A 26,184-nucleotide genomic window follows, 5' to 3' on the forward strand; every position below is an offset into this window, starting at 1 on the left:
GCTCATGCCAGCAGCAGTGACCTGGGGCTGAAACACCTTCCAGAAAGGAACACCACCTGTCTGCCTGCAAACCAGGACAGCCTGAGATACTTCAGACCACCCTGACTTTTTCTGGAGGCCAGAGGGTTTGATGGATTAACTGTATTCAAAAGGCAATTTCTGTCTTCACATGTGTCTGCAAAACAAAACAAACGACTCTAGACTTCTACACAGCTGTTGATAGGCTCAGAATAGCTCCAAACCTAAACGCACTTTTTATGTGGCAACCTGGCACTGACAGCTGTACCCTGGAGCTGAAGCAGCAGGTCCATCAGCTCGCACCAGCCTGGCTTCTGCTACGTGTTTAAGCTGTGTTTGCAGTAGAGAACAGAGTCCTGGATATCTGAACCAGCAAAACCCATATACATAAATGTATTAAAAAATTATTGTGTGGTTTTGTAAAACGCTGCTATATCCCCAAACAGCTGAAATATGCAGGGACCGAATTCTACATTTGTCTCACCAAAGTACTGCAAAAGCCCTAATTCAGTGCTGAAATTCTCCTGAAGAACACAGTCTGCCTCCTGAAACAAGGCAAAAAAGAGCTGGGGAGTGTTAGGGGAAACGGGAGAAGGGAAAGTAATTTGTAGCATGAGTGACAGGGAAAATGTGCTAGGTTTGTAAAGCACAGAGTGCCTGTGGGAGGTTTACTTCACCTGGTAAAAAACTTCACGTTTATTAAGCTATTTATTATTAATGTAGGTACTTGAGTTGACTTTAGGAACTTCAGTAAAAAAGATCCTCTGCAATTGTATCATATGTCTGCAATTTTCTTTAACATCTGATGGGACCTGTAGCTATTTTGATAGCTAGACCACTTTTGCCAGACGCTGTTTTTCATTACTTCAAAGAGTTGAACCAAAATGAATTTACAGGCTCTATGTTTTAAATAAGCACAATGTAAAAGCAGCGGGACCAACAGGCTGACAGCATAACTAAGAACCAGAGACTAAGAAAAGGTAAAGACGCTTTTCATATTAGCATCTTTCCTACAACAGCAGCTTATCCATCCAGGTCTCAAACAGAGGGCAAAGAGGCAAAAGGTCTGCAGGTTCTCTTTCACTGAAACAGATTCCTTTCTTGAATACATATGAAGAGGAAAAAATGTCTGACTACCTCTTGAAAGTTAGATGTACCATCTTTGCAACTACAATTCACTTGAAAACACTGAGGAAAAACTTGCTGCCACTAAACTTTGGGAGACCTACAATGGTTCTCCCACATTTCAATAACTTTCCCTAAAATGCTGAGTAATACTGGAGTGAGAAACCTGTGACCTTAACCAGAGGACAGCTTAGTGCAGTAAGTGCCAGATGCAAAGAAAACCTAGATATTTCTGAGCCCTCCAGGTCCCAACTTGGCTGAATTACTGTATCCTCAACAGGATCATGTAGTGCTTTCCAGACTTTCCAAGCCCTATAGTTTCCAGAAGGAAGAGAAAGAAATATAAGTGCATGCAGAAGCTGCAGCTGATGCTCATGCTCAGATACCACTTACTCAGGATCTCAGCACACCAAATCCTCTCTCTCTCTCCGTGCTTTCTCACAGAAAGGAAGGAGGCAGCGAGGCCGTAAGGTGGTCTGTGCTTTTATCACCAGTTCTGTACTATGGGACACTCAACACAGCTAAATACACAGCTCTCTATGCCAAGCACAATTTCCAGGACGGCCTCAGCCCGTTTCCCTTAGTGCAGGGTATGCCTGCATGTACTGTGATCCCAGCTTTGCCTCTGTGTCCAAGCAACGGCTGGGTCCAGCCTCCTGTTAGGCTGCAAACTAAAACAGATCCACCCTTCTGTACTTAATGGGAGGGGTAATCTGCCCCATACCTTGCAAATAATTACCCAATTCAGCTAAGACACTGAATCACTATGATTTTTACAACTTGATTGACCACCTGCAGTTCAAGTTACAGTAAATGTGAAAACATTTTGTCATGATGAGGTTGCTGTGGGGGTGTCGCAGAACTGAAGAGCGCTGACAAACTCCCACCCTTGCTGGCCTACAGCAAACATGCAATCTGGGTTGTACCTCCAGCGAAGTGCTCTGCATCTGCTTGCAAACAGATTCACATTGCTAAGCAGCACCTAAAGCAGTACATACCTTTGTGCTCCCACTGATTGCACCTCTGTAATTTCCACAGTGTTTACAAACGAGACAGCCTTTGGGCCTCCATAAGAGGGTGACCTAGGCATCCCTGTGGGGGACGATGGGACCTGGTGGCCTGGGGATTTGTAGGAGCCATTGCTCACCCTGCCCTGTAGTGCCTGATGGGACTGGACATTATTATTGGCTAAATCAGCTTGCAGAGAGGTTGTGGAAGTCCTTGGTGCTCTCGTCATTGCACTTGAGAGTGAAGACACTGAGGACTGCAGTATAGGGTTCCTTGTGCTAAAACTGGTAGCAGCCATCAGATTGTCTCTAGATCCGTATCTCATTGCCATGCTGCGTGGGTCTTCAGAGAGCGTGCTGACTTGCTGAAGGCTGTAGGAGCTAGGGGTGTCATAGACACCTGAATCTGCAAACACTGAATCAGGGTGCGAGTGGAGGAGCTTCTCCCTCTCTTCCATCTCTTTCCTCTCCTGGATGGATGCCATAATGGTTTTGGAAAGGTTATCATAGCGGACTGGGGAGGGGTCTCGCTGATGTGGAGCTGGACCCCCCAGCACTGGGCTGAAGCTCTGCGGTGGTTGCCGTTGCAGCTCGCTCCCCCGTAGATGGCACATTTTGGCTGATAAATATGGGGAGTGGTACCCAACAGAGCTGACTGCAGAATGGGCGATGCACTTCCTCCCCGAGGGTGACATGGGGTTTAGCAAACTGTCATATGAAAGACTCCCATTTCTGTTTGACAGGGAATTGGGAGAAAAGATGCTTTTGTAAGGGGTGGAGGCTGCCCCTTCAGACTTCATTGGATGAAGGGGCACTTTGTCTGTCCCTCTCCTGCCAGCAGATTTCAGGCTCAGGGATCGTGAATTGATGGCAAAGGAATCTATCTGCAGTGGGGAAGACTGATAGGTCTTGTGGAGGGAGCTCTTCCGGTAGCTGGGGATGTCCAAGCTGGGTTCAGACTGGTAATCAAGGCTCCTGCCATCCTCTTCTATCAGAGCCCCTTGAGTGTGTCCCTCCTGCATGGTGATCTAAAACAGAGGTGGATATGAGAAAGAGAAGCCAATGATACGGAAGAATAGGTTTGCTCTCCATGGTGAGTGCACAGGAAGAAAAGAGCAGGAGGTCTTCTCTCAGACTCTCAGCCCAGCTATGACACGGGCTCGTTATAAGGAATCTCCTAATTCCTGTTCAGCATATGGATAAGTATGCTGAACACTGCTCCTTAGAAGCAAGGAGGAGTTATTCATGGTAAGTGCCAAATAATATTGACAGTAATAGATACGTCAATACATGGACACTGAAAATGCAGAATGAGAGACCTTCTCAACTGACACTCAAGTCTCGGCCAAGGTAAATCCGATTGTAATCTGATCATACTGCCCTTGGAGAAAGCACTTTACTTCAAAATTTTCCACAAATAGCTCTTGAGTTGAGGGATGTCTGGTTTTGCATGCTGAGTCAGAAATACTTTAGGCTTCATTTCAACACACTGGGGACCAGCACACTCTTATCCACTTTACCCAGAGCTATAAATATTCAGTAATTCTGAATTTCTGGTCATAGGTCTTCAAAATTAAGCACCTAAGCTTAATTAAAGCAGAGAGGCTCCTTCCCACCATTTAGACAACAGTATGAAGCAATTTTCTTTTTTTTATTGCCTGTGTAGGAGAGAGTGGCCACATCAGAGAAGGAAACATAGGCCATAATTTATTTATGTGCATTGAAAACAAAGAGGACTTCACTTTGTTTTACTTTATGAAAGACTGTTCACAGTTCTGTTCACTTAAAATGCCATTCAATTTTTTGAAAATTTTTGCTGTTGTTTTTAAGAAATAGTTTGCCATAATGCCTAATAAATTGGATACATTGGTTCTGCAAACAAAGAATTAATTATCATTTGCATATTTAATCAGAGATGCAGTCAATGCAGTTCATTCTTTATCTAATTTCATTTAAAGGAAAATTATCCAAAAAAGCCTAACTGGCAAAAATCTGGTTTATTCAGAATTTTTCTTTGTATTTTTTTCTTTGAGCTAGCAGATAGGGAAATATGCAAAACAGCTCACTATCTTCTAGACCACGGTGCTAAATTTGGCCTTCTCTGGAAAAATAAGACCAAGTGGCAGCCTGTAAAGGAGGAGGAGAGAGCAATGACATAGCTTATGTTTGCGCTACTTATCCTTGTGCCCTGATCCCTCTTTTCTAACAGTTTTCACTGCTCAAAAGCAGAATTATATTGACAGGCTGAAGAACTGATACAGAAGAGACAACATGGTATTCCCCACACCATCTAGTCTTTTTCCCTCTGTACCTTATACTTAGATATGGCTTGGCAGACAAATACATGCTATCCTATCAGCTTGCCAAGTGAACTCATTTTTATAATATTCCCACTTGACTGCTAGAAAGTGGTGACTACTTTAAAATTGAACAAGTCCACAAAGCTGATTGTATGCACACAAGTCAGCCTATAATAACAACATCTTTTTAGGTTAGGATTGAAACAGCAACCCTCAGAGTGAAGATGCCGTACCCTGTTATCACTTCATAGCACTGTCCAGTCTTCTGGCCTAATCAGAACCTATCCTGTATCTTTATTGCATCTATGGCTACGTACTGAATAAATAAAACAAGTTTTCCTCCCATGGCACTCTGACTTTTGGCATCATGACCCAAAACACTGTTGCTTACACAGCTCAAAATTGCTAGCTGATGCCTGTAAATATTTTGAATTGGATGCCAAACCATTTTTGATGTAATAAAGTAAAGATGATAGGATATGAAATTTTTTGGATACAGTGAGTACATCGTTGTTCTTACGTTCACTTTCAGCCAATCTTTTCTTCATTAAGTGGACAAATCCAGAGAATAAGATTTATAATTATTGCAGTAAGACTAAAACCCAAACTTGGTGGTAGCTGGAATTCTATCATCTATCACCATCTTTCTATACTAGAGAAGTTTTCTTCACTATTTAAGGAACAATCTGCCTTATTCCAGTGTTGCTGCAGTCTCTACCATATTTTCCTTTCCTTACTTATACCACCCCCTTCTTGTTATTGCTGGGGTGACATGGGAGGACCCAATGAAATCAACTGTTAGAAAACTGCGCTGTGTGTGGTATGTGTATTTTAAGGGTATCTCCTCTGGTGTGTGAAGGCTTGGATATATATTGCAAATATACAAGATAGATCAGTGATTTTCAAACTGCTGTTTTCAGGTCCTGGGAGGCCAAGGAATATCTGCAACAAATCCATGAGAAATAAGTAAGAAAAACAAGTCTATCAGCAGTGGGCTTAGTTTTGCATTCTTCTTCCAAAGGAAACAGTGTAAACTGTTTCAAAACTCCTAAGCAAATGAGGAAACAGTCAGAGTTCCAGAGCAAGTCTCTCTTAATTGTTTGGACCTCAGTTTTCTTGCAGGGAAAGATGACGCCAAGTATTAGGAAGGCGTTTTTTTTCCCCATCTAACCCAAACATGCTGAGAAGGTGCTAAGGTCAAATGTGAGGAATCTTCCATTAATTTTAACTAAAATATCTCTTGGGATGCTTTAAAAGTTCCTTGCAAGCTGACAACTTGAGGAATCACAGGCATGTTGTCTGTTGGCTAAAGGGTCTGATCCAGAAAAGCGCTAAGCATGCCCAGCTCCCTCTGAAGTGAATGTAAGTTGGCACCTATGTCAGGAGAAGCCAATGGAAGGTGACACTTCTCAGCACCTTAGCATCAGGCTGAGACACTTAAAGCAGCAGCGCATGCCTGTCAGCAGGACAGACATGTCAAGCTCAACAGAGGAAAGCTGCAAAAGCAGACACGTTTTCATAAGGAGCATAGTGGAAAATATATACTATTGCAGAACAATGCCAAGTGTTGTTATTTACTTTTACACTTTGACTTTCACTAGAGCCCTGCAGTGAATTTATCCTCAGTTCCATGTTGCCTGGTGTTAGCTGGGAGCAGATTCTCCTAGGCTCACTCACCTGGTCAGCTGTAGCATGGTAGTGGACTTTGGGATTGTTGCTGAACGCTGGTCGATACTTGTACATGGCAGGTGTAGGAGGGCTGATAAGTTTGGGTGAAAGGCCACCTTCTGTAAAAGAAAAGAAAAAAAAAAAAAAAGACTTTATATTAAAATGTATGGACAGAAAGCTATCATCCCTAATCCCTTGCTATCCACAGTCCTCTGCAAACAAATCTGTTCTGGAAAGAATAAAACTTGCAGTGCTGAATTCCACCAAAAGCAATGGAGCCCCTGTGGAAATAACAGTACATTGCTGCCAGATCAGTGATGTAAAGAGAAGAAGAAACAAGGTATAATACGGTAAGTAGCGTGACATATTTTGGTGAGTAGTAATTTTTCCAGACTGAAATAGTAGATATTTGGGTTGAATTAAGCTACTAGTTTTGTCTGAAAAAAAGAGTTTTATTAATAGTATCAAAGCTTTAATCTCACATTTTCATAAATGTAATAATTCAGTTTATAATGCCTAAGCATTTTATACTTAGATTCCTTAGTTCAAAATAACATTTTTCATTTTTAAATTGGTCAAAAAATTAAGGTGGTGTTTAAAATGGTTTAAAAACAGTGTGAAATGTATATGAAATATCCACCCTATGCTTGAACGAACACTTGAAGCTGACTTTTCTCTCCCTTTCCTGCTGTTTATTCCCCTGGCTCAGAATTCCTACAAATAGAAAAAAACGCCTTCACCCAGATCCCATTACTGTTTTAAAAAAATACCAGAAGCCTTTCAAAGAGGCTGAATTATTTTCTTATTAATAAAAATAAAATACTGATCGTGCAACTATACCTTCACTGGTCCCCAGCTGCCCTTTTAGCTCAGAGTACTTGCTTGGATCTCCTTTTGGCGGAAGAGGTGGTTGCACATCCATACTTTTGTCCTCCAGGCCTTCCAGGCTAATTTTAGACTGAAAACAACCAAAGAATCAATCATTACCCACAGCTCGGTTAAATAACAGCACATGTCAGAGTGCTGGATGTACCACAGAACAAAAGCTACCTATACCTATAATGACAAACATGATTTAACATCCACTGCAGACAAGGACTGTCATGTGTAAAATTAGCATTGTCATAACAAGCCAGTATAATTTTATATGCACTGTCCTAGCCTACTTGGCATGCTAAATAACATTATCATCACACTAGTTAATACATGGTAGAAGACAAATGGTGTTTTCTAGCATTTTTCAGCAACTTTCCAGGCGGCTCTCAGCAAGTAACTCTCCACAAAAATCTTGCAAGGTGGTTTCTTTTGAATCCACTGCTTTTTATATAACTAAACAAATCCTTCTATTTCATGTCAGGAGAAGCTGAAAAAAGACGACAAAAGAGAACTCAGTTTCTGAGCCAATATTCCTCTCACCAGATCACAAGCCTTCCTGCAGTCTGGAAGCTCAAAACCTTTTTTAAAGTAGAACAGCTGACCTGGTGGTACAAGGGTTCCCACACAGTGTTACGTTCATTAAAATTAATCTGAACACCAAGAGATGGCAACTCTTGGGACAGAAAGTAACTATTGCAAAGAACAGCCACCCCTTCCAAAAGATGCCCAGAGGCATCCTATTATAGAGCTGCAAAAAGAGCTGTTACTGGATCAAGAGCTGCTGTTACTGAACCTGGGTTACTTTCAGAGGATGAAGTATATGACAAGGAATCAACCTATACAATTTTCTCCAGAAAATGCATCACCTCAAATAAATTTTCAGTGACAAACTCATTCTCAGACTTGATAATGCCCAAGTCATGTTCTTCAAAAGCAGCACTTGAAGGCTGCCTTACCTTGCTCCGGTTGAGGTTGGCTTGGATCCCATTGTCACTGATCTTCACTGTGATCTGTCGCTCAGATAAATCAGGTCTGAGGAAAGGAGGCTTCACACTCACAGCTTGCTTTTTCTTGGGCTCAACTATGTACCTGATCAATTGTTCAAGAGTCATCATTAAAATAAACAATAATCTAAGAACAAGGCATAGAGACAATATCTTCCTGCTTCCAGGGTATGATTTAAGAATGTGTCAGAATCTAGGTAAGCAAACTCCATTTATTTCAATGGATGTAATAATTAAAAAGCAATAAAAATATCAGTTTCTTTTTAGTGAGCAAAAAGAGAGGAAGCATTAAAAAAACCCAAGCAAATTTTGAAGCCGAATGGACAAGAGCACAGTTCACATGAAGAGAGAAAAAGAGGCCTACCACCAATGGAAGCAATTTACTAGATCTTACCTAGTTAACATGAAACAGCTCCCCTGCGGTGGAAGACGGTGACTGGGGGAATAAGACCCAGCACACGGGGAGTTAACATGGAGAAGATGACATGCTGTCAGTTCTAGCTTACCACATGGTGACTTGTTTCTGTAGCATGTTTAGAGCGTTCAAATAAATGGAGGTGAAAGAGACTGGTCTATAGGAAGCAACAAATCTAAAGGGAAATGTCTGGCTTTAGAAATCTCATTTCTTTCCAGTGGACTAGAATTCTGCAAGTGCAATTGGGCAGTGGCTGTACAATGCATAAATATCAATACACACACAAGCCTTCTCCATCTAGTGAAAAGGACATTCTAACAGTGATGGCTCAGTGACCTTCAATATACAGGACAACTTGAACAAGTCTTCACAAAACACAAACATTCTGCTTGCTGAAAGTCTGAGAAGAGCCATGATGATAGTACTCACACCTCTTAACAGGAGTGTCTCCCAACTTCTAATACCTAGCTTTCTAAGTATCTTGACCTGATTTTCATGGTTTTTTAAGTTTGATAAGCAGCTATTCCAGTATCTTCACTTTAACACACATAACAGTCTTTTAGGACTTATTTGCTGCATAGCAAAGGAGGGTAGTGGGGAGGAAAGGCAGATAATCGCGTCAGGGTCTAGAATTGCTCAATACCCTGAAAAGGCTCAAATAAGTCCTCTTATAGTACAATTATTAACATGTTTGCAGCCTGGACAGCTCAGCATCTGGGATATTTATACTCCATCTGATCTACTGAATTAAAATCCTGATTTCAAAATGTGAAACGATAAATCCATTTCCCCTAAAATAGAAAGCCATAAATAAAATCCTGAGTTCCATGATGTAGACCTCATTGAAAATCTGTTTTATGATAATGAAAGTGCCAATGAGATTGAAAACCACAGCAGCCTTAAATTAGGTTTAAGTCTTAAGGAGAAAGGCTGATTTTAGATTCCTTCCTTTTCTCCAGCAGACTAGAATGCCTGGATGTTAACTGTACAGTGCAAAAAGTCGTGTTGGGAATATGGTAACATATGGAAACTTACCTTGTTACTGAAATGCACTGGATAAACAAGTTGGTGAAGACAAGGGTATCAGCTCTTGATATAATTTGACATGCTCATTCCAAATAAACATTTCTGGTATAAGGGTTATGAATTACATGAAGAAAGCAAATGCTTGGACAGGTTACAGCCATGCAAAAGTGAAGCAGCTATCACAGAGCTCTGCCTTCAGGAGTGCTTTGCTTTACCTCCCTGTTATTTCATCAATGGTCTTCCATTTGTAAGCCCAACCAAGCACATTTTCTGCCTCTTCCCAACAACTACTCTACCTCCCTCATTCCCAGTTGAGAGAATTTCTCTTACCTGGGAGCCAAGGGGCTGCAGAGCACATGTTCCACATTACCACAGCATCCTCGGGTAAAAGGATTCACTCCTCCACGGAATTTACCTGTCACCTGGAAAGATATTCAGGACAGTGCTCAAACCTCTGGTTATATAAAAGTCATCATCCAACCCTCAGAAAGCCAAGAACAAGTATGCCTTGCTCTGACCCTACTGTCCTTCCCAAACAGATAATTTTACTTTGAATGCTACACTTCCTCTCTCCTGCTCTAACGCACCACCTCCATCAGCTATTTCTAGCTAGAAGGCACACCAACTAAAGGTCCCTTCCCCAAAGGGCAATGTGCTCAATGTGGCTGGGTTTCAGAGTGACCAGGTTCACCTCCTCATGCTGCTCTTCAATTCACACCTGCTGTTAGCCAGACATCCTGTTTTGAACCCTTTTATTCCCCCATTACTTCCACTCCTCTGCCTTGGTAAGTCCCCTCCAAACAAACAGGAATGTCAACTCAACATTCGTAATGTTGGATGAGAGCAATGTTTACTCTCTATCAGCAACCCATTTGCCGCAGCAATCAGTATGAACCACTGCCTTATGCAGGCCTTATGCAGGAGGGTGCCAGGAACTCCCTGGTGATTACTATGTTTGCTTGGAAATGAGCTAGTTTAATAAAAGCCAAGCCTCATTAGACTGGCGGGATCCATTCAAAGCTTCATAAGCATTATAAAGGGTTTGTACTCTACAGGCAGACACTTGAAAGTAACCATATGGGGATAAATACCAATAAAGCCAGAGAGATTAATAGTGGTTGCCATTAAAAGCATTACTGTTGCTGTTTGCAAGTAATGCATTTTAATCAACTCATAGTTCTGATCTAGCAACAAGTTTACAGAGTACTAGAAATATTTTAATTACTTGCACATAAAATAATGACAATGAAATGATTTTGCAGTATATTATGCTGGCCTCTTTGATATAACATAAAACCCTTTTAAAGGCCAAGAGAGAAACGCTGGAAGTTCTGGGTGTTGGAAAAGTAACCTGATGACTAAAACATGGGCCTGGGACATTTGGCACATCTGCATTCATCCTAGGCTTAAGCTGACTTGTGCCAGATGCTGGCAAAGCTCTTCATATCTCTGTGCCCATTTTCTCTCACACAATATGAAAATAAAATTTCTCTAACTCACAGATTACATTACTAATTATATCAATTTGGTTTCTAAAGTAGTTTGAAATCCACCGATAGAAAGCAGTCTCAGAAGGAAGGATATTTATTTACTCTATTCAGAAACTAAAAATGCCAGGATATGAGCAGATGTTCAGTTATGGGTTATTTTGATTCCGTAAAAGACTTCCAGAGGCATTCAGAAAGCTCACAAACACCTAAACTCAGCCACTGTGCATTCCTAAATCAGTCTGCCTACTATGAATGCTCAAACCCAACAAACTCCAGAATGACCAAATACCAAAAAATTACAGTAACACACCAAAATGTCTGTACCACTGGCCTAAAAAATGTACTGGGAAAAGGGGGCAAGTGTAGCTGAACATATTGTAACTGTAATGCTGACAGCAGATAACCAACAGTGTGAGAAAAGAGAATAGATACTGAGACTGCAGGAGAAAAGCGAATGTTTTAAAACAATGGCAAAACCCAGGAGCAGATGTCATACCCATCACTCCTGGTCTGGTGCTCTAATTACTTAGATATGCTTCCTTTCAAAGGGACCTGAAGGCTGGGAACATCCATCGTCCCATTACAGATAGGCAGTACATATGACTAAACAGAAATTAAGACCAGATTATATTGAATTTTCAGAATGGCATGGATGATTTAATGTCAAGTGGTTTGGTAGCTCAGGAAACCAAACCAAGCTAGGATGCATTTTCCACTAGTTATTTCAATCAAGGTAAAAGTCAAATTCTCAACTGTCCTAAATGTTAGTGTAGCCACAAACACAATAAGTTATTTATTTATTTTTTAATTTAAATTTCTCCTTCCTCTGCAGCCTAAAATTTTCATGGACAGTTTTCATCACTGCATGAAGACAAACCTAAGACAGATCATGATTTGGGCTATGAGACTGCAATGCTCTGTGTTTTATGCTACTATTGTTAGCACTAATACTTGGCCAAAATCAATTTTAAAATGAGAAGCAGCTGAATCCAAGCAGGACAGAGAAAAGCATTTAAAGATCTACAGCTATGGTAAGTCTGCTTTGTTCAAAGGCCATGTTAGGCAACAATTCAGGATGATGTCAGATTCATTGCTTATGTAAACCTCCCACACTATTCTGGATAGAAGTTTTTATTGTCTCTTGTGGGATAGGGGACAATCTCTTCCCAGTTTATGAAGGCCTGGCCTCAGACGGTTGTCTTCAACTCTTACAGTCTGCACAGCAGCCATCCAAGCTACATAAGCATGAAGCCATCATCCGCAGGACAGCCAGAACACCATACTGCTCAGTATGAGCTAGAGAGTGCCCATAGATGCAAGAGCAGTAAAAATGCACTTGGGGGAAAAAAAAAAAAAAAAAAAAAAGTGAAAAAGAAGTGTGATGTGGAAAAGAAAGCGAAAAAACCCCAAATATATGAGGGGTGCTTTTGAGCTGGAGCTGTGAAAGGGTAAAGCACTGGAATGCACACAATTAATTAGCAGTGGGAAGAAAGCTATGAGCAGCTGATGGGCACACTGCATGACCCAGTGTCAAGCTTTCTAACAGAGCTATGCCTTTTGAATGGCAGGGGCATGCTATCAATTTTGAGATTACATCTCTATCACTGGTATCATAGTATTGATATGCACATGTATATAGGTCTGGATCGCCCACATTGGGGTAACTGCAGGGGAACTAATGTTTTACAGGCTCCTTGGCACAAGATCTCATGATTACACTTGGTTTGGAGAAGCAAAACAAGTTAGGTCCAATAGCCTCTCTATGTGCATGTGCACATACGCATGAGAACAAAAGAGAGTCAAAAAGAGCAAGACAAAGAGCTAGCTCAGACCTTATTACGTGCACTGTGGGTTAGCTGGGGTAGTTCAAAATACCAGGAGACAGGGCAAAAGCATGATTTAATCTTTTCCTTTCTTTTTCTTCATTCAAGCTCATGGTTAGTTCAGTCTGACTCATAAAGTTTTAACTTTTGGGGGTGACAGTACTTACCACATAAAAGCTATTTCAAAGCCAAGAGTACATTTTAAATGGTAAATAAGCCTGGGATGATCCTTTGTGGTTAGAAAGGGGAAATCTTTGCTTGCAGTGCAATCAAGTAAAAAAATTGAATAAAAACCTAGGCAATCTTCATAGATCTTCACAAAAGCTTTAGTATGAGTGTTACTGCTAAGATTTGGACCATTTTTTGCTTTACTCAAGCTGACTTGCTGACTTTCCTTCCCAACTCAACATCACCAACACAGAGAAAGGATTGCTCCTTACCTGTTCATTTGTTGTGCGCCCTCGGGCCACTAGAACGATGTGGAAGCCAGTGAGACCAATAACTGGAATAAAGAATAACCCAGCCACACACATGACAGCCATTCTGTATCCAGGAGTTAAAGAAATGGGGATGAGTGAAGGGAAAAAGAGACTATGAAGGGGAGAGAGAGGAAAAGGAGAAAAAAAAAAAGCTTGGAAATAAGGAGGGTGTGCTTCACTTTTAATTAGGTCTAGCTAAATTCTATCTCAAAGCTAAGCCCATCTGCTCCTAACTAAGGCCATTATCCTTGAGATGGTTAAAAAACAATCTGAACTCATTGATTCTGGCTCTAACCATCTTGTAAAGACCATTCTGCACTCATCTATCAACAGGGGCAGCACCCCCCAGAGCTAGAAGTTTGTGTATTAGCATGCAGGGGAACCTGCTTCCAGGGCAAACTCTGCTTTACAATACAGTAACAAGTGTTTTAAATACAGTAAATAGTAATAAAACCCCACAGTTTATAGCCACCCCCAACTGGCAGCAAAATTCAGGGAGGCAGCATATCCTTCTGCTGGGTTGTCATGACAAAGACTGAGATAGACAAAAGGTCAGCTACAATTTTGTGGGTAATCGATGGTTACACAGGCAAAATGGGTACAGAGGAAAACCCGCACTAAGCATTTACAGAGGAAGAGCAATGGGGGATCAGGAGAGGAGTGTATCTCCACCATTTCCAGGAAGACAAATCTTCAGATTCATTCTTTCACGTTTTCCTGAAGGACACCTTGAGTCTTGAAAGACCAAAAAAGAAGGATACGTAATGGTAGTATGAGCTGCTCCCAGCTTTTCCATATGGTTTAGCACAAAGATGAGCCCAAAGGTGAATACTCCAACCATGTGTGTACTTAAGGACAGCAAGAAGAGAAAAAAATAGCGGTAGTTCCTCCGTCCTATGCAATTGTTGACCCATGGGCAGTGATGGTCAAAATCCTTGGAAAGAAAGGGAGAAATAGGGAACAATATCCAAATGGTGAAAAGAAATATTTTGACTTAGAGATACGTCCAAACCATCATAATGTAAAACTACATCAGGATAGTTCTGCAGCTTTACAACATGCTAGACTCTCTTTATAAGGCTCTTAGGACCAAGTGGTTTCTGTATCTATGGGTGGAGAGGTACTTGAGTGTTTACAGGGTTTGAAGAGAGGATATTAAAAAAATAAAAGACAGTCTATTTATCTTAAAGCAGCAGAAACACTATTTTTAAATAATCTTTAGCTTGAGGAGACAATTACAATGAAGTTATAATAACCTGGAATGTTTTGAAGATTCAATACTGCTGCAGAATTATCTGCCCCACATTTCTGTATTTATAGGTAGCTGAATGAATCCACTTGAAACAATGAACATCACGAAAGATACTTTTTACCAAGCATGTCCCCAAAGAAAAGCAATAGCTGGGTAAGAAACAGGCAAAGTTGTGCACAAGTTCATTAATAGTTATGAACCCAAACCTAACTATTTGTCTCAGTCAAAAGTTCAAGGTCCCTTATAAAGTTGGATCCATTTTAACAGGAGATTTAATAATGAGGGCAAGCCACAGACACCTTTCAGGTGCCTTTACACAGTTTTATAGGCATGTAAATCCACTGTCTTCAATGGGATTATTCTTGATGTGAAGACAATATCTGGTGCACAAAATAAACCCTTCTTATTTCTGTGTTCTTCAGAACAGATATTACACATTCATTACATCATCAAACGAATTGTTTATTCTTTGTTTTGTGGTAATGCTATTTTTAAACGTTCCTCAATGATGACAAAGGGGTTTTTGTATTTCTAAGTTTTGCACAACGTATTTACCAAAAATTTACAAAGTACAAGGAAATGGATTAGAGCTTTCCCAAAGCACATAAGAAAATGACAAGAGCAATTTAATAAAGATCATTTCAGGCTATATCTGAAATGCTGACATAGCATATGTCTATTATGCGAATCTGGTAGCATGCAGCCCAAAATACCTATGGATTATGAAACTATTATAAAGTACTCACTGCAAAGGCTTCAGTAAAGAAAAAAAAAAATCTGACTACTTTTGTCACAGATTCATTTTTGGGTCCCTCTTGTCACAGCAGGCTTTAGGTTTTAACTGATTTTATTTCTGCAAGTGTTGTCTGCTTTGTTCTGTTTGTTTAGCTCAAACGTTTTATATTTGGGAAAAGAATTTTTATTACACATTCTAGACTGAAAGTGAAAAGATGTGAATTACAACCCTGACTGGGTTCCACATGTAAAAGCCAGTGGAGTTGCTCCTGTCACTATCTCCAAGCTCTTCTAGAATAGACAGGTGAGTGGGAAATAAGCATCACAAAAGTCAATAAAGCATGCTGTTTAAGACCATGACTTATTGATTTATAAGTCATTAATGCTTTTTGCCTACATTGCTCCACAGCAGTCATATTTTAGTTATATAAGCAGAGCTTGCCCACCAGAACAGTAAGGAACATTCAACTGATCTGACCATCAATAAAACTTCTGGAGAGCTAGGCAGAGTCACCTTGTGTTCTCCTATTTTATTTAGGTTACTTTTGGATTCTCTCCTATTTCCATTTCTGCTGCAGAACTGACTCCCATGGAGCCCTTATGGCAGCATGAAATTGCAAGTGTTTATACCAGTGACTTTTGAGCAATCTTCTGAAAAAGCTTTGTTTGTTGAAAATGAATTTTCATGCCGAGCCACTGGGGAGAGTGGAAGATAGAAATTCTGTGGGACAACTGAGAATTTACCATCATCTAAACAATCCCTAGGATCTAGAATTAGTGAAAACATTTATGTTTTAAAACTAAGAATATACAACTGAGGTTTTCTACAAAAAATCCAGCTCTATTCAATAATTCACAGCAGTTTAAGAAATTTAGTGACACAACTTATGAATAGCTGTAGCTATTCCCCTCTGCCCAGGGACCTTGGCAGCTCCTTACTCTCTGTCTTCTCAAATCCTGCATCCTTGTAAGGCCTTCCACAACAGGACAACCTTGTCCTATTTATCAATGTTACTAGACACAGCACCGCTTCCAGATAATTACAAGTTAGATCTATATTGCCCTGAAGGAGAAAATGACTGATACAAGATAAACCCAGGCAGCCTTTCCCTCACATGCAACTGTGCTGCTTTCTTTGGGACTATTCCCTTGCTTGTGGCAAAGAGGATTAGGACAAAGATGGTGTATACAGCATTCCAGCTGACTCTGGTATTTTTTCCCTTTCTGATTAGTAATTCCTTTCATTTTAATGGCACAGCTGAATATATTTTAGACATATTAAAGATTTCATCTTTCTATTGGAAAAAATAGACCTTACAGCAGAAACAATCCTTAAGAAGTAGAATTTTTAGTTCAGCAATAAAAAATCCCCCCTGGCAATACACTGCTGTGGATACAGCACTCCTACTTGCTTACAGGTCTGGCGGATGTGTATAGCCCAAAAGCAGATCTTACTGTATTATGGGGGTTGTTTTTGAAAAATCCCATGTGCCTCATTGAGACTCTAAGGCTATCAAGAAACATGAATGTTCTATAATTCAGAGCGACCAACATTAGAAACATGAATGTGTTCATGCTCTGAGCTGGGGTGTTGAAACAAACATGAAGTTGTTCCATTGGCTGGAGGATCACTCTGAATTTTGTGTTTGGTTTTCCTAAAGCTCACACACCGTTGTAGCTTCTCTGCTTGTCCACTGAAGTAGGCACCAGTTTGTTCCAAACTAAACAATGAGCCCTAAACTCACAGATGACAAGCTACAAGGGTTCACCCCAAATTTCCTGCTCTCCTGAACTCTGCCCCTTTATCAACTCTTCCATTCACTCTTTTTTTACACTCATGATCCCTTAGCTACTTCAAGGAAGACATAGCCAGCATTATAAATTTTTATTCTCATTATCACTGGCAACAAAGCTGACATCAAACATTATTGCATGTGTAACAACCATGATAACTGAGGGCTGTGTTTCAAATGGTACTAATTAGTAGGAGTTCGTCAACAAGACTACAGCTGGGAACTTCCAAGAACTGAAATATTGGAGGAGGCACCCAAATGCATGTTTTCAGTAGTATGTGCAATGTCATCACTAAGGCAAAGCCAACAGATCATGTAATCAACAAAAATGTTACCTCAACACAGTTGTCACAGACGCTGCAGTGAGAGCAGCGTGGAGGACGGTAGAAGTGGCAGGTGGCACACCATTTCATCCGTACTTGGATTCCTTTAATCTCCACGTTCTTGTAGAGTGGAGCTCGGAAGTCATCATCTTTATCTTCATCTTCATCTGCTGCTCAATGCAAAACTAAAAGTTAGTGGAAATAACAAAGGTTAAAGATAAAAGAGCTAATCCAGTCGGTGCCTTGGATACAGGGCCACTGCACGTCCTCTTGGGCTTGTCAAGGAAATAAGAGTTGGGAAGTGATGGACTGTCAGAACAGGTTGTCAGGGCTGCAGAACACTTCGGTGATCAGGGCTCATAGGAGGGCTGTGCAACCTTACTCACCAGCCCCTGGACAAAGAGAGGTGTTTGAGTCTTATCTTAGCCATCATATACAACCCGCATGAACAAGATGAGCTGCAGACTACATGTAGTCAAAGAGGAGATGGAGATCACCCAAGCCCTTGTTGTGAGAAGTTCTGCTGAACAAATTTGGGATTAATTCAATGCTAGCCTACCAGCACATAAAGTGAAAGAAATTACATTGATAAATATTAGAAGAAGGTTATGCTAGCTCAAACCCCCAAAATCAACCCAGATGACCTAAGCAATAATTCGTTCAACACTCTAGTGTCATCCCACAATCATCCCAAAGACCAGGGAGCCTGATGCCACAGTGAGATATGCCATTCTGAAGCAATTTGTGTGCCCATGAAAAGTCCTTGCATCAGTTCTTACTTCTTTATAGCACACTCCGTGCTCACCTCTTCATAGCATACCAAGAACTTGCTTTAGTAACAATACATAACTGGAAAGATCTCCCCTCTCTCAAAGGCAGCATGGTCTACTGATCTAAGCACAGGAATGGGAGTCAAGAAGTCCTGGATTCTAATTGTCTCACTCTGTGGCCTTGAGCTAGTCATTTAGCCTCTCTTTGCCATTAGTAAGATGAGGATGACAATATCAGTCATTTTATTAGGGACAACATGGAGGGCAGATGATTTATCATCTCAGCTAAGCACTGCCCTCTTAAGAAAAGAGGCCATTTAAAAATAAATGCACAAAATAAAACCCAGTCTATAATAGACAAATATATATTTGGAAGAAAAGGAAAAAAATGAGAATAATGTTCATGAAAGTTCATCCTTTATTCTAGATCCCTGTGATCTATATTAGTTTCCTTTTTACAGAGAAAATCTAAGAAGTTCACATCTATTTGACACCTGGTTAAACATTACAGTGCTGCTGGTGTTGGTTGACTGGCTCCAAATTTGGTGGAATTTGATAATGTTGTCCCAGTGGGGCATCAATCACTGTAATTTATTTCTATGTTAAATCTTCTCTAGATGTGTTATCATGATCTAATTTCCACTGACTTCAGAGGGAGTTTCTTCTTTCACTTATATGAGCTTGGAATCTGGCTCAGCTACAGTATTTACCTTGCAAGAGTATTCTCTGGATTAATGTTTGTGCATGGAAGCAGAGTGCTGTACTGGCACCATTCTCTATAATTTTCCTTCATTACTAGTCAGTGGGACTCAGCTAGACTCTAAATCCCATAGGCACTTCTATAAATACAATCTGTTGGTTCTTCAATAATATTATAAACTAGCCCATGTTGTATAATACATGTGGGCATGTGAAAACAAGACACTAGAACAGTCAAACCATTTAAGGTCTTGTAAAAAAAACCTGACTATGCAGATGAAAAGTCTGTACCTTGTATATACCTACATGCATATAACACATCAATCGTGCAGAACTGACAGACACTTGAGGAGTTTGTATAAAATAGATTCACATCAGAAATACTGGAAGCCAGTTTGTAGTTGGTATCTATAATTAGACAGCAATGAACGTTGCCAATCTCAACCCAGACTGTAAATCAGATTTGTCAGGGTAGCCCCAGTTTCAGTAACCTAATACTTCCTTTCCTCTCATTTTGGTGTATAACTGGCAACTCACCTGCACAGAGCCAATCCCAGTTCATACCAGAAACATTCAGAGAGCCAATAAATTAAAAAATTATTCAAACATGAGTAATGGATCTGGGAACTTGATTCAGGCCCTCTTCAACAATACAAGAGTGTGCTGGGTTTACTTACTCCCATAGCCCAAGTCCTATTTGCCAGAGAACCTGTAAGCTGATATAATATAGCTAGAAATGTGTTTTATTTCCAGCTTTCAGTGATCTGAGCAGAAGAATACATTGGCAGAGGAATCTATCTTACGGCACAGATTCTCATACTGACACAGGGCAGCCAAGCCTTAGGTTTTTATAACATATCTTACCATTTTTGGTGGCTTCCTTAAAGGAATCATGCAATTTCATTAGAATCTTAGCTTTTGTGTTGCTGATTTGTTCTTTTGGTTTTGAAGTTAATTTGTAACTATCAGAAATGTGCTAAGAAGCTTGAAAACAAGAAGACTAAGCCTAATTTCAACATCAGAAAGCAAACAGATCTACTGTATATTCATTTTAAATCACTCCTACAATTTTTTAACTCCTTGCGCTGGCAGCTCTGCAGGTGGCGTGGGGTGGTGATAGCTTTTTTCACATGCACGCTTGTGATCTGAAATAACATCTGCTCCTCTTTCCTCCCAGTACCGGTATTTATAGTGTTTTCCATCTTTCTTTTTCCTTATCAGTTTGATTCCTTCACAGAGAATCATAAAACAGTTTGGGTTGGAAAGAACCTTAAAGATCACCCAGTCCCACCCCCCTGCCCTGTTCAGGGACACCTTCCACTAGCCCAGGCTGCTCAAAGCACCGTCCAGCCTGGCCTTGAGCACTGCCAGGGATGGGGCACCCAGAGGTGCTCTGGGCAGCCTGTGCCAGTGCCTCACCACCCTCAGAATGAAGAATTTCTTCCTAATATCTAATCTAAATCTACCCTTTTTCAGTTCAAAGCCATTACCCTTTGTCCTGTCACTACATGCCCTCTCCAGCTTTCTTGTAGGCCCCTTTACATACTGGAAGATGCTACGAGGTCTCCTCAGAGCTTTCTCTTCTCCAGGCTGAACAACCCCAGTACTCTCAACCAGTATCCATAGAAGAGGTGCTCCAGCTCTCTGATTATCTTTGTGGCCCTCCTGTGGACTCACTCCAACAAGTCCATGTCCTTCTTATGCTGGGGGCCCCACAGCTGAACACAGTACTCCAGGTGGGGTCTCCTGAGTGTGGAGTAAAGGGGGAGAATCACCTCCCTCAACCTGCTGCTCATGCTTATTTTGATGCAGCCAAGGACACAGTCGGCTTTCTGGGCTGCATCCACACATTGCTGGGTCATGTTGAGCTTCTCATCCACCAACACCCCAAGTCCTTCTCCACAGGGCTGCCCTCTATTCTCCACCCAGCCAGTGTCTGTGCTTGGGATTGCCCTGACCCACATGCAGGACCTTACACTTGGCCTTGTTGAACTTCATGAGGTCTGCACAGGCCCACCTCTCAAGCCTGTCAAGGTCCCTGTGGATGACATCCCTTCCTCCCAGCATGTTGACCACACCACACAGCTTGGTGTCATTGGGAAACTTGCTGAGGGTGAACTCAATCCCACTGCCCATGTTGCCAACAGGGAGATGGGAAGGGAGGGAAGGTGATGAGAATGTCCCAAAGTTTCTATTTGATCTCTTGGTGTGTTTCTCTTTTAAATGCAAAGTCCAAAATAAAGAATTTGTTTGCAAAAAAGAAGTTACAGAAGTGCAAAGGAAAGTATGAATTCACAACACACTCAGTACCAACCACTCACAGGGCATAATGAACTTTATTCCAGCTCTCCTCCTACCAAAGGCAAAGACCATGGATGCTTTCAATAATATCACATCTCAAGCATGTTTAATCGCTGCTATCTCTGCTGAGATGAAGGAACTAAAAAGTCCAGGAAACTTGTTTTAACAAGCTCTAAATGTTTAAACTCTTTTGAAAGTCTCCCTAGCACCTATTTGTACCTTTAAGCACCTAACTCTGCATCACTTAATCTTGCACAAATGACTGAATCTTGTCTGTGCCTTATTTTGCCTTTATACACAATTATTTCCTTAAGTGGAGTGCTGCAACACTTAATCAGGGGTTGGAAGGCTGCAGCAGAAAGGGAAGGCAGGCAGATGCTCATCATCAGACCCTGCTATCTGGAGAAACATGGCACTTACCATTCAGGGAAGCCAGCAGGACAGGTACCTTGTTCTTGTCAGATAGCAATTCAAAATAGATATTGAACTCAGTGAATAGAGGTGAGAAAACACAGCTTGCAGAAAGCACAGATCCATTGGTTTAGCAAGACTGCCTAGAGCAGTCTTTGCTCCAAACTGCATGTGAATAATTATTGGAAGACGGATAAAATGAGGTGATAATTCTCTCATTAGGATATGTTAAAAGAGATAGCTGCACTGTGGTTCCCATTACAAAAGCTGAGCGATCTTTATCCTATTTCATCAGCTGTGAATCAGTACTAATTTAAGCAGGCATATCTTTCTAAATGTAGACATTTTTAGACACTCTAAGGCAAGCCTTAATCATTATCTTTTTTAGTGTTCAGTGCTTCTGCATTTGTTTTAAGGCCTTTGGAAGGTCTGCTTTGATGAAGCTGTTTCAGAAAGTTAGCCTCTCCCCTCCACCATGCTCTGCTACCTATTGTGAAGACCGTGACTTAAATCCAATTTGCCAGCATGACACAGGGGATGGAAATCACAATCACATCAGTCAGGAGAGCTACTCAAGGAGAACCATTCTATGCAACCCTGTGCCCTCAGCTGCCAGTCTGAGCAAGTGAAAGGACAACTGCCACCTCCTAGCTCAGAAGAAAGATGGAAAGTACCCAGCATTTACTACCATCCCCACCTCTGCTGCCAGATGAGTGTAATTAATAAAGTCTACAAGAACAATACCAGAAAAAAAGGGATTAGTCAGTGACCAGTGTATTTGGCTACTTGACATCTCCTTTAGCTTCGATTTTCAAATCCCCCCCCCCCCCCCCCAACAGCCCCATTTTCTGTTACCTCGTGGGAAAACTCCAGGGTCCATGAAAGTTGCCATGCTGAAGTTTGCCAGTACAAACAAGAACACGAGCCCATTGTACACTGGGATGGCTGGGGAGATGGCTTTTGTCAACCAGGGGCACCTGTGAAGAAGAAAAGTTATAGATAAGGGCTCTTTTGGCTGTAACATAGTTTCTTCTCATTCACCATCATCACACAGAGAAGTAGTCTCATCACCTCCCCACCAGCCATGCAGCAAGGCTGAATTTGCAATTTAACAACAGAAATTTCCATAAAGCCAGTTTCAGTAATCTAAAATACACTGCAGACACGCTTTGTAAAGCTGCTTTGTTACATAGTACAGAAAGCACCAATTGTTCACATGGCTCATAAGGCTTTGCAACCCTATTGCCTTATTTGCAACCTGGCATTTTGCTTCTTTGTGTAAAAGCCTCATCCCATTGTTGCATTTCTGTTTACCTTCTACATAGCCTTGTTGCAGCTGGTGTTATTTTCACTTTTCACTGGTGTAAAGCAGAATAGGATTCTTAAACCACTGATCTCTACAGCAGGTACAAAGAGAAGCGCACTCACTTCTCACTACACTTCCCCGGGTGGTTTTCAAGTCCAAATAACACTCAGAAGCAACACTTACGAAAACCTCTCCTTAAGGAAAGTTTAGATAGATCAAGCATGGGCTCTGCAGGTGTCGGTGGAATGTAAGAATGCAATATTGAAAAGAAAGTAGATGGCATCTGCTATGAGAACACTTCAGGAACATCAGAAAGGCTTGCTGCCCACTTGGCAAATGTAACTGAGAGGAAGTGAAGATAAAGGAGAAAAAGTAGAGACTTTGGAAAAAGGATGGAGAAATGCCTGTTAGTTATAGGAAAATTGTTTCAGCTGCGAAGAAGAACACTTCCACCAGCAGAGGAGGGCAGGACCAAGAAGAAAACAGCCTGTCTCACAGGCAACTTCACCCAGAAAAGAGCAGTGTTTATTCACTTAGCCATTTACAGCCTCTCTAAAGCTTATCTCTAAACACTACACCAAATCTACTTGTCTGTTCTGCATAAAGAGATTTGGTGTTATAGGGTTGCTGAGGGGGAAAATCTGATCAATCTCATTAATGTGGAAAACATAAATAAGGAAAAAAGCAAGACAAATAATCTCTTTGAAAAAAGTAAGACCCCTGACTGACTGAGTCCTTAGATTTCCATCTGCCTTGGCAGCCAGGGACTCCTCCAAAGTTGCTAAGCAGACAGCCATTCAGCCGCAATGCCTTGCCACCATTAGCATAAATCATACATCAGACCACATACTGTGGATTGTATTTTGCCTGAATTACATCCACGGTTGAATCTGGTTGTCTGCCAGGCTGAAGCCTGCAGAGAGAAAGAAAAAAAACAAACAAAAAACCCAAGCAGACCTCTCCCAAATCTAATTTGCACTGGTTTTGCTACCAATATGCTGTTTTGAACAGCTGAGACTAGTGTTATTGACCTTGAAGGGATGCTGTGGAACACACTCCTGTGGCCAGCATTAGAAGGGCACTGTGTTTTCTCCTCTTTGTGAACAGGCAGGAAGAGATTGTTTTACACTCCCTCCTTCTCACAACCAGGCTTTTAACATTGCACTGCTGCAAACTGCTTTTAAAAGGACTTTTCCCTGGGTGTGCTTCAATCAGTTTGGCCTGGAGCGAGTAAAAGATAAGACAAATCCCATCCAGAGTGAATGAACTGTAAAGCCGAATGCAAGATATGTCTGTGGCCAGAGCCAAACCTCCAGGCTGACTAGGACAGAAGGAAAAAAATCTCACTTGAGTAAGGATGCTTTGCTATAGCCCACAGATGGGGATCAGAAGGATAGGGTTTTCTCCTGGCACTGGTCTTAGCAGGGAAAGGCCCAGGAAATTAACACCTATTAAGAGAATAGGAAAGGGCTGAGAGTTCAGTGGAGGAGACCTGAACGTGTCTGTTTCTCTTGCATTTGAGATCTCATCCAGGCGATTGTGGAGCTTGGATAAAGCAGCAGGTCTCGTAGAAGAGAAAGCTGATGGAGATGAACTAGCTCAGACAAGCCAGATGAAGACAGCTTGACTCCATGAGGTACCCTTATGTTTCCCAGGAGGTGGAATTTCAATGCGCAGCAAGGTCATACGGACTTGCTGCCATTCTCAGTTTTCCTCAAAGCAGCTGCTGATGACTGAAAACCAAGGCAAGGCAGAAGTTTCTCACTTGCCATGAAATGTGCCGCAGTGACCTTGCCAAGCAAGCTACAGGCCTGTCACTGACAGTTTCTGCCAGATCCTTTGGAGGAAAGTAAAGGAAATCCTGAAATAAGCAGTTATAGAATTAATTCTACCCAGGGAAGGTTCTTCCCTCTAAGTTATAGTAAAATTACGATCAATAATGGCAATGACTGATTTGATTTCTTCCCATGAAGAAACTGCTTACACAGAGGATTATGAAGTTACCCATTGCTTGTCAAGCATGGGGGAGAGATTTCACTGGCAGTGAAATCAAGTAAGTTGGCAAATCAAGGGACAGGAAACCCTTTCTTACAGATAACTAGTTACTCCGAACAAGATTATAATAAGAGAGACTGTCTCAGATGATTAATGTAAGCATTTGTTAATGTTCTCATTTGTGATTTACTTTGTCATGTTCCCAACAAATACATCAAAATACTAGGAAAAGCTTTAGCCATAAGCTAAACTGAACAGCTCATTTAATGGGTAAATACTGCATCTGAAAATACTTCACGGAAGTTGAAATAGAGGATAGAGTGAGTCATTGTACATATTAGCCAGAAGGTCTGTTCACAACCCTTCCATTTTTTATTCCCAGAATCTTTATGCAGCATCATAGATTACATAAAATTACATGGGACAAAAGGGGGCTCATTTGTAAACCAGACTGGCTGATAAAAAGAGATCAAGTCCTGGCTTGTAACTGTACGAAGGTCTGAAAAAGAAAATAAAATTGCTACTAGGATTCTCCCCAAAATGATGCATCTTCCCTGTCCCCCCCCTCTAATGCACACATAATTTTAGGCAATGTAACAGAAATTCTAATCCAAGTCTGGCAGGTTGTTTTATCACTAATCCATCATACAAAACTCTGGCTTCTGACCCTCTATGCTCTCTGCCTCAAGAGGGAAGCTGCAGAACTGTCTGAGCAGCACCTGTAGTGAGTGTCTTTTTACTTTGTGCGTATCTTCTCCCCAGGAGATCTGTTCCCAGCAGTAATAATGCCCATCTATGGGACAAATCTAGCTGAACTTTTCAGTTGCTTTTTCTAACAGAAGTTATTATGAATCTAGGTAAACAACACATGGGTTCAATGCTTTCTTTGGTTGGTGAACACAAAATTTCAAGAGGCTACAGTCTTGTGTCTTCAGCTCATCTCACAGTGGAACTATAGAGCATGAAGTATACCACAAATTTTATAGGGCCATATAAATTAAATAGAGCCAAGAGCAGTGTACAGTCCCCTAATGGAGCACCACCAGCACATTTTTCTGAGAGAAAAACTAAACTCTAAGATTTCTGGTGCACATGACATCTAGTAGCAAAAAGACTAAGTTTAACACAGACCTTTTCTATTACAGCTTAATTATTGTCAAAGAAAGCTGCTCTGTTTGCTGGAGTCCCTGCAGAAACACAGTCACTGCAGAGGTCAAAGGCAATATCCTTGGACCACCGAAAAGTTAAATGATGGAACACAGTAACAGATGTGCTATGACTTGCTTTTTGCATAAGCACCTAGACATGCCCACCTGGCATATCTGCAGCTCAGAAGACAATCTGTTTCCCATGGCCATTATTCCTCAC

The 26,184-nt window shown here is 41.2% G+C and overlaps 1 protein-coding gene across 3 annotated transcripts in view; it reads right to left on the minus strand.

Annotated features, from left to right (window-relative positions):
• Positions 1 to 26,184, minus strand: part of ZDHHC8 (zinc finger DHHC-type palmitoyltransferase 8) — a 124,046-nt gene that overhangs the window by 11,061 nt on the left and 86,801 nt on the right. For all 3 annotated transcript variants that reach the window (XR_005829215.1, XM_040602686.1, XM_040602697.1), the window contains 9 exons: positions 22,371 to 22,492; positions 17,347 to 17,504; positions 13,993 to 14,165; positions 13,193 to 13,295; positions 9,770 to 9,861; positions 7,951 to 8,083; positions 6,959 to 7,076; positions 6,128 to 6,237; positions 2,142 to 3,178 (listed from right to left, as the gene is read on the minus strand). Coding sequence is in view for 2 of the 3 variants with exons in the window: in XM_040602686.1 (XP_040458620.1) it covers positions 2,142 to 3,178; positions 6,128 to 6,237; positions 6,959 to 7,076; positions 7,951 to 8,083; positions 9,770 to 9,861; positions 13,193 to 13,295; positions 13,993 to 14,165; positions 17,347 to 17,504; positions 22,371 to 22,492 (2,046 nt within the window). In the remaining variant the exon portion in view is untranslated. The remainder of the gene's footprint in view (positions 1 to 2,141; positions 3,179 to 6,127; positions 6,238 to 6,958; positions 7,077 to 7,950; positions 8,084 to 9,769; positions 9,862 to 13,192; positions 13,296 to 13,992; positions 14,166 to 17,346; positions 17,505 to 22,370; positions 22,493 to 26,184) is intronic.

The sequence above is a fragment of the Falco naumanni genome, chromosome 1 (assembly GCF_017639655.2).
Source record: "Falco naumanni isolate bFalNau1 chromosome 1, bFalNau1.pat, whole genome shotgun sequence".
Taxonomy (NCBI): Eukaryota; Metazoa; Chordata; class Aves; order Falconiformes; family Falconidae; genus Falco; species Falco naumanni.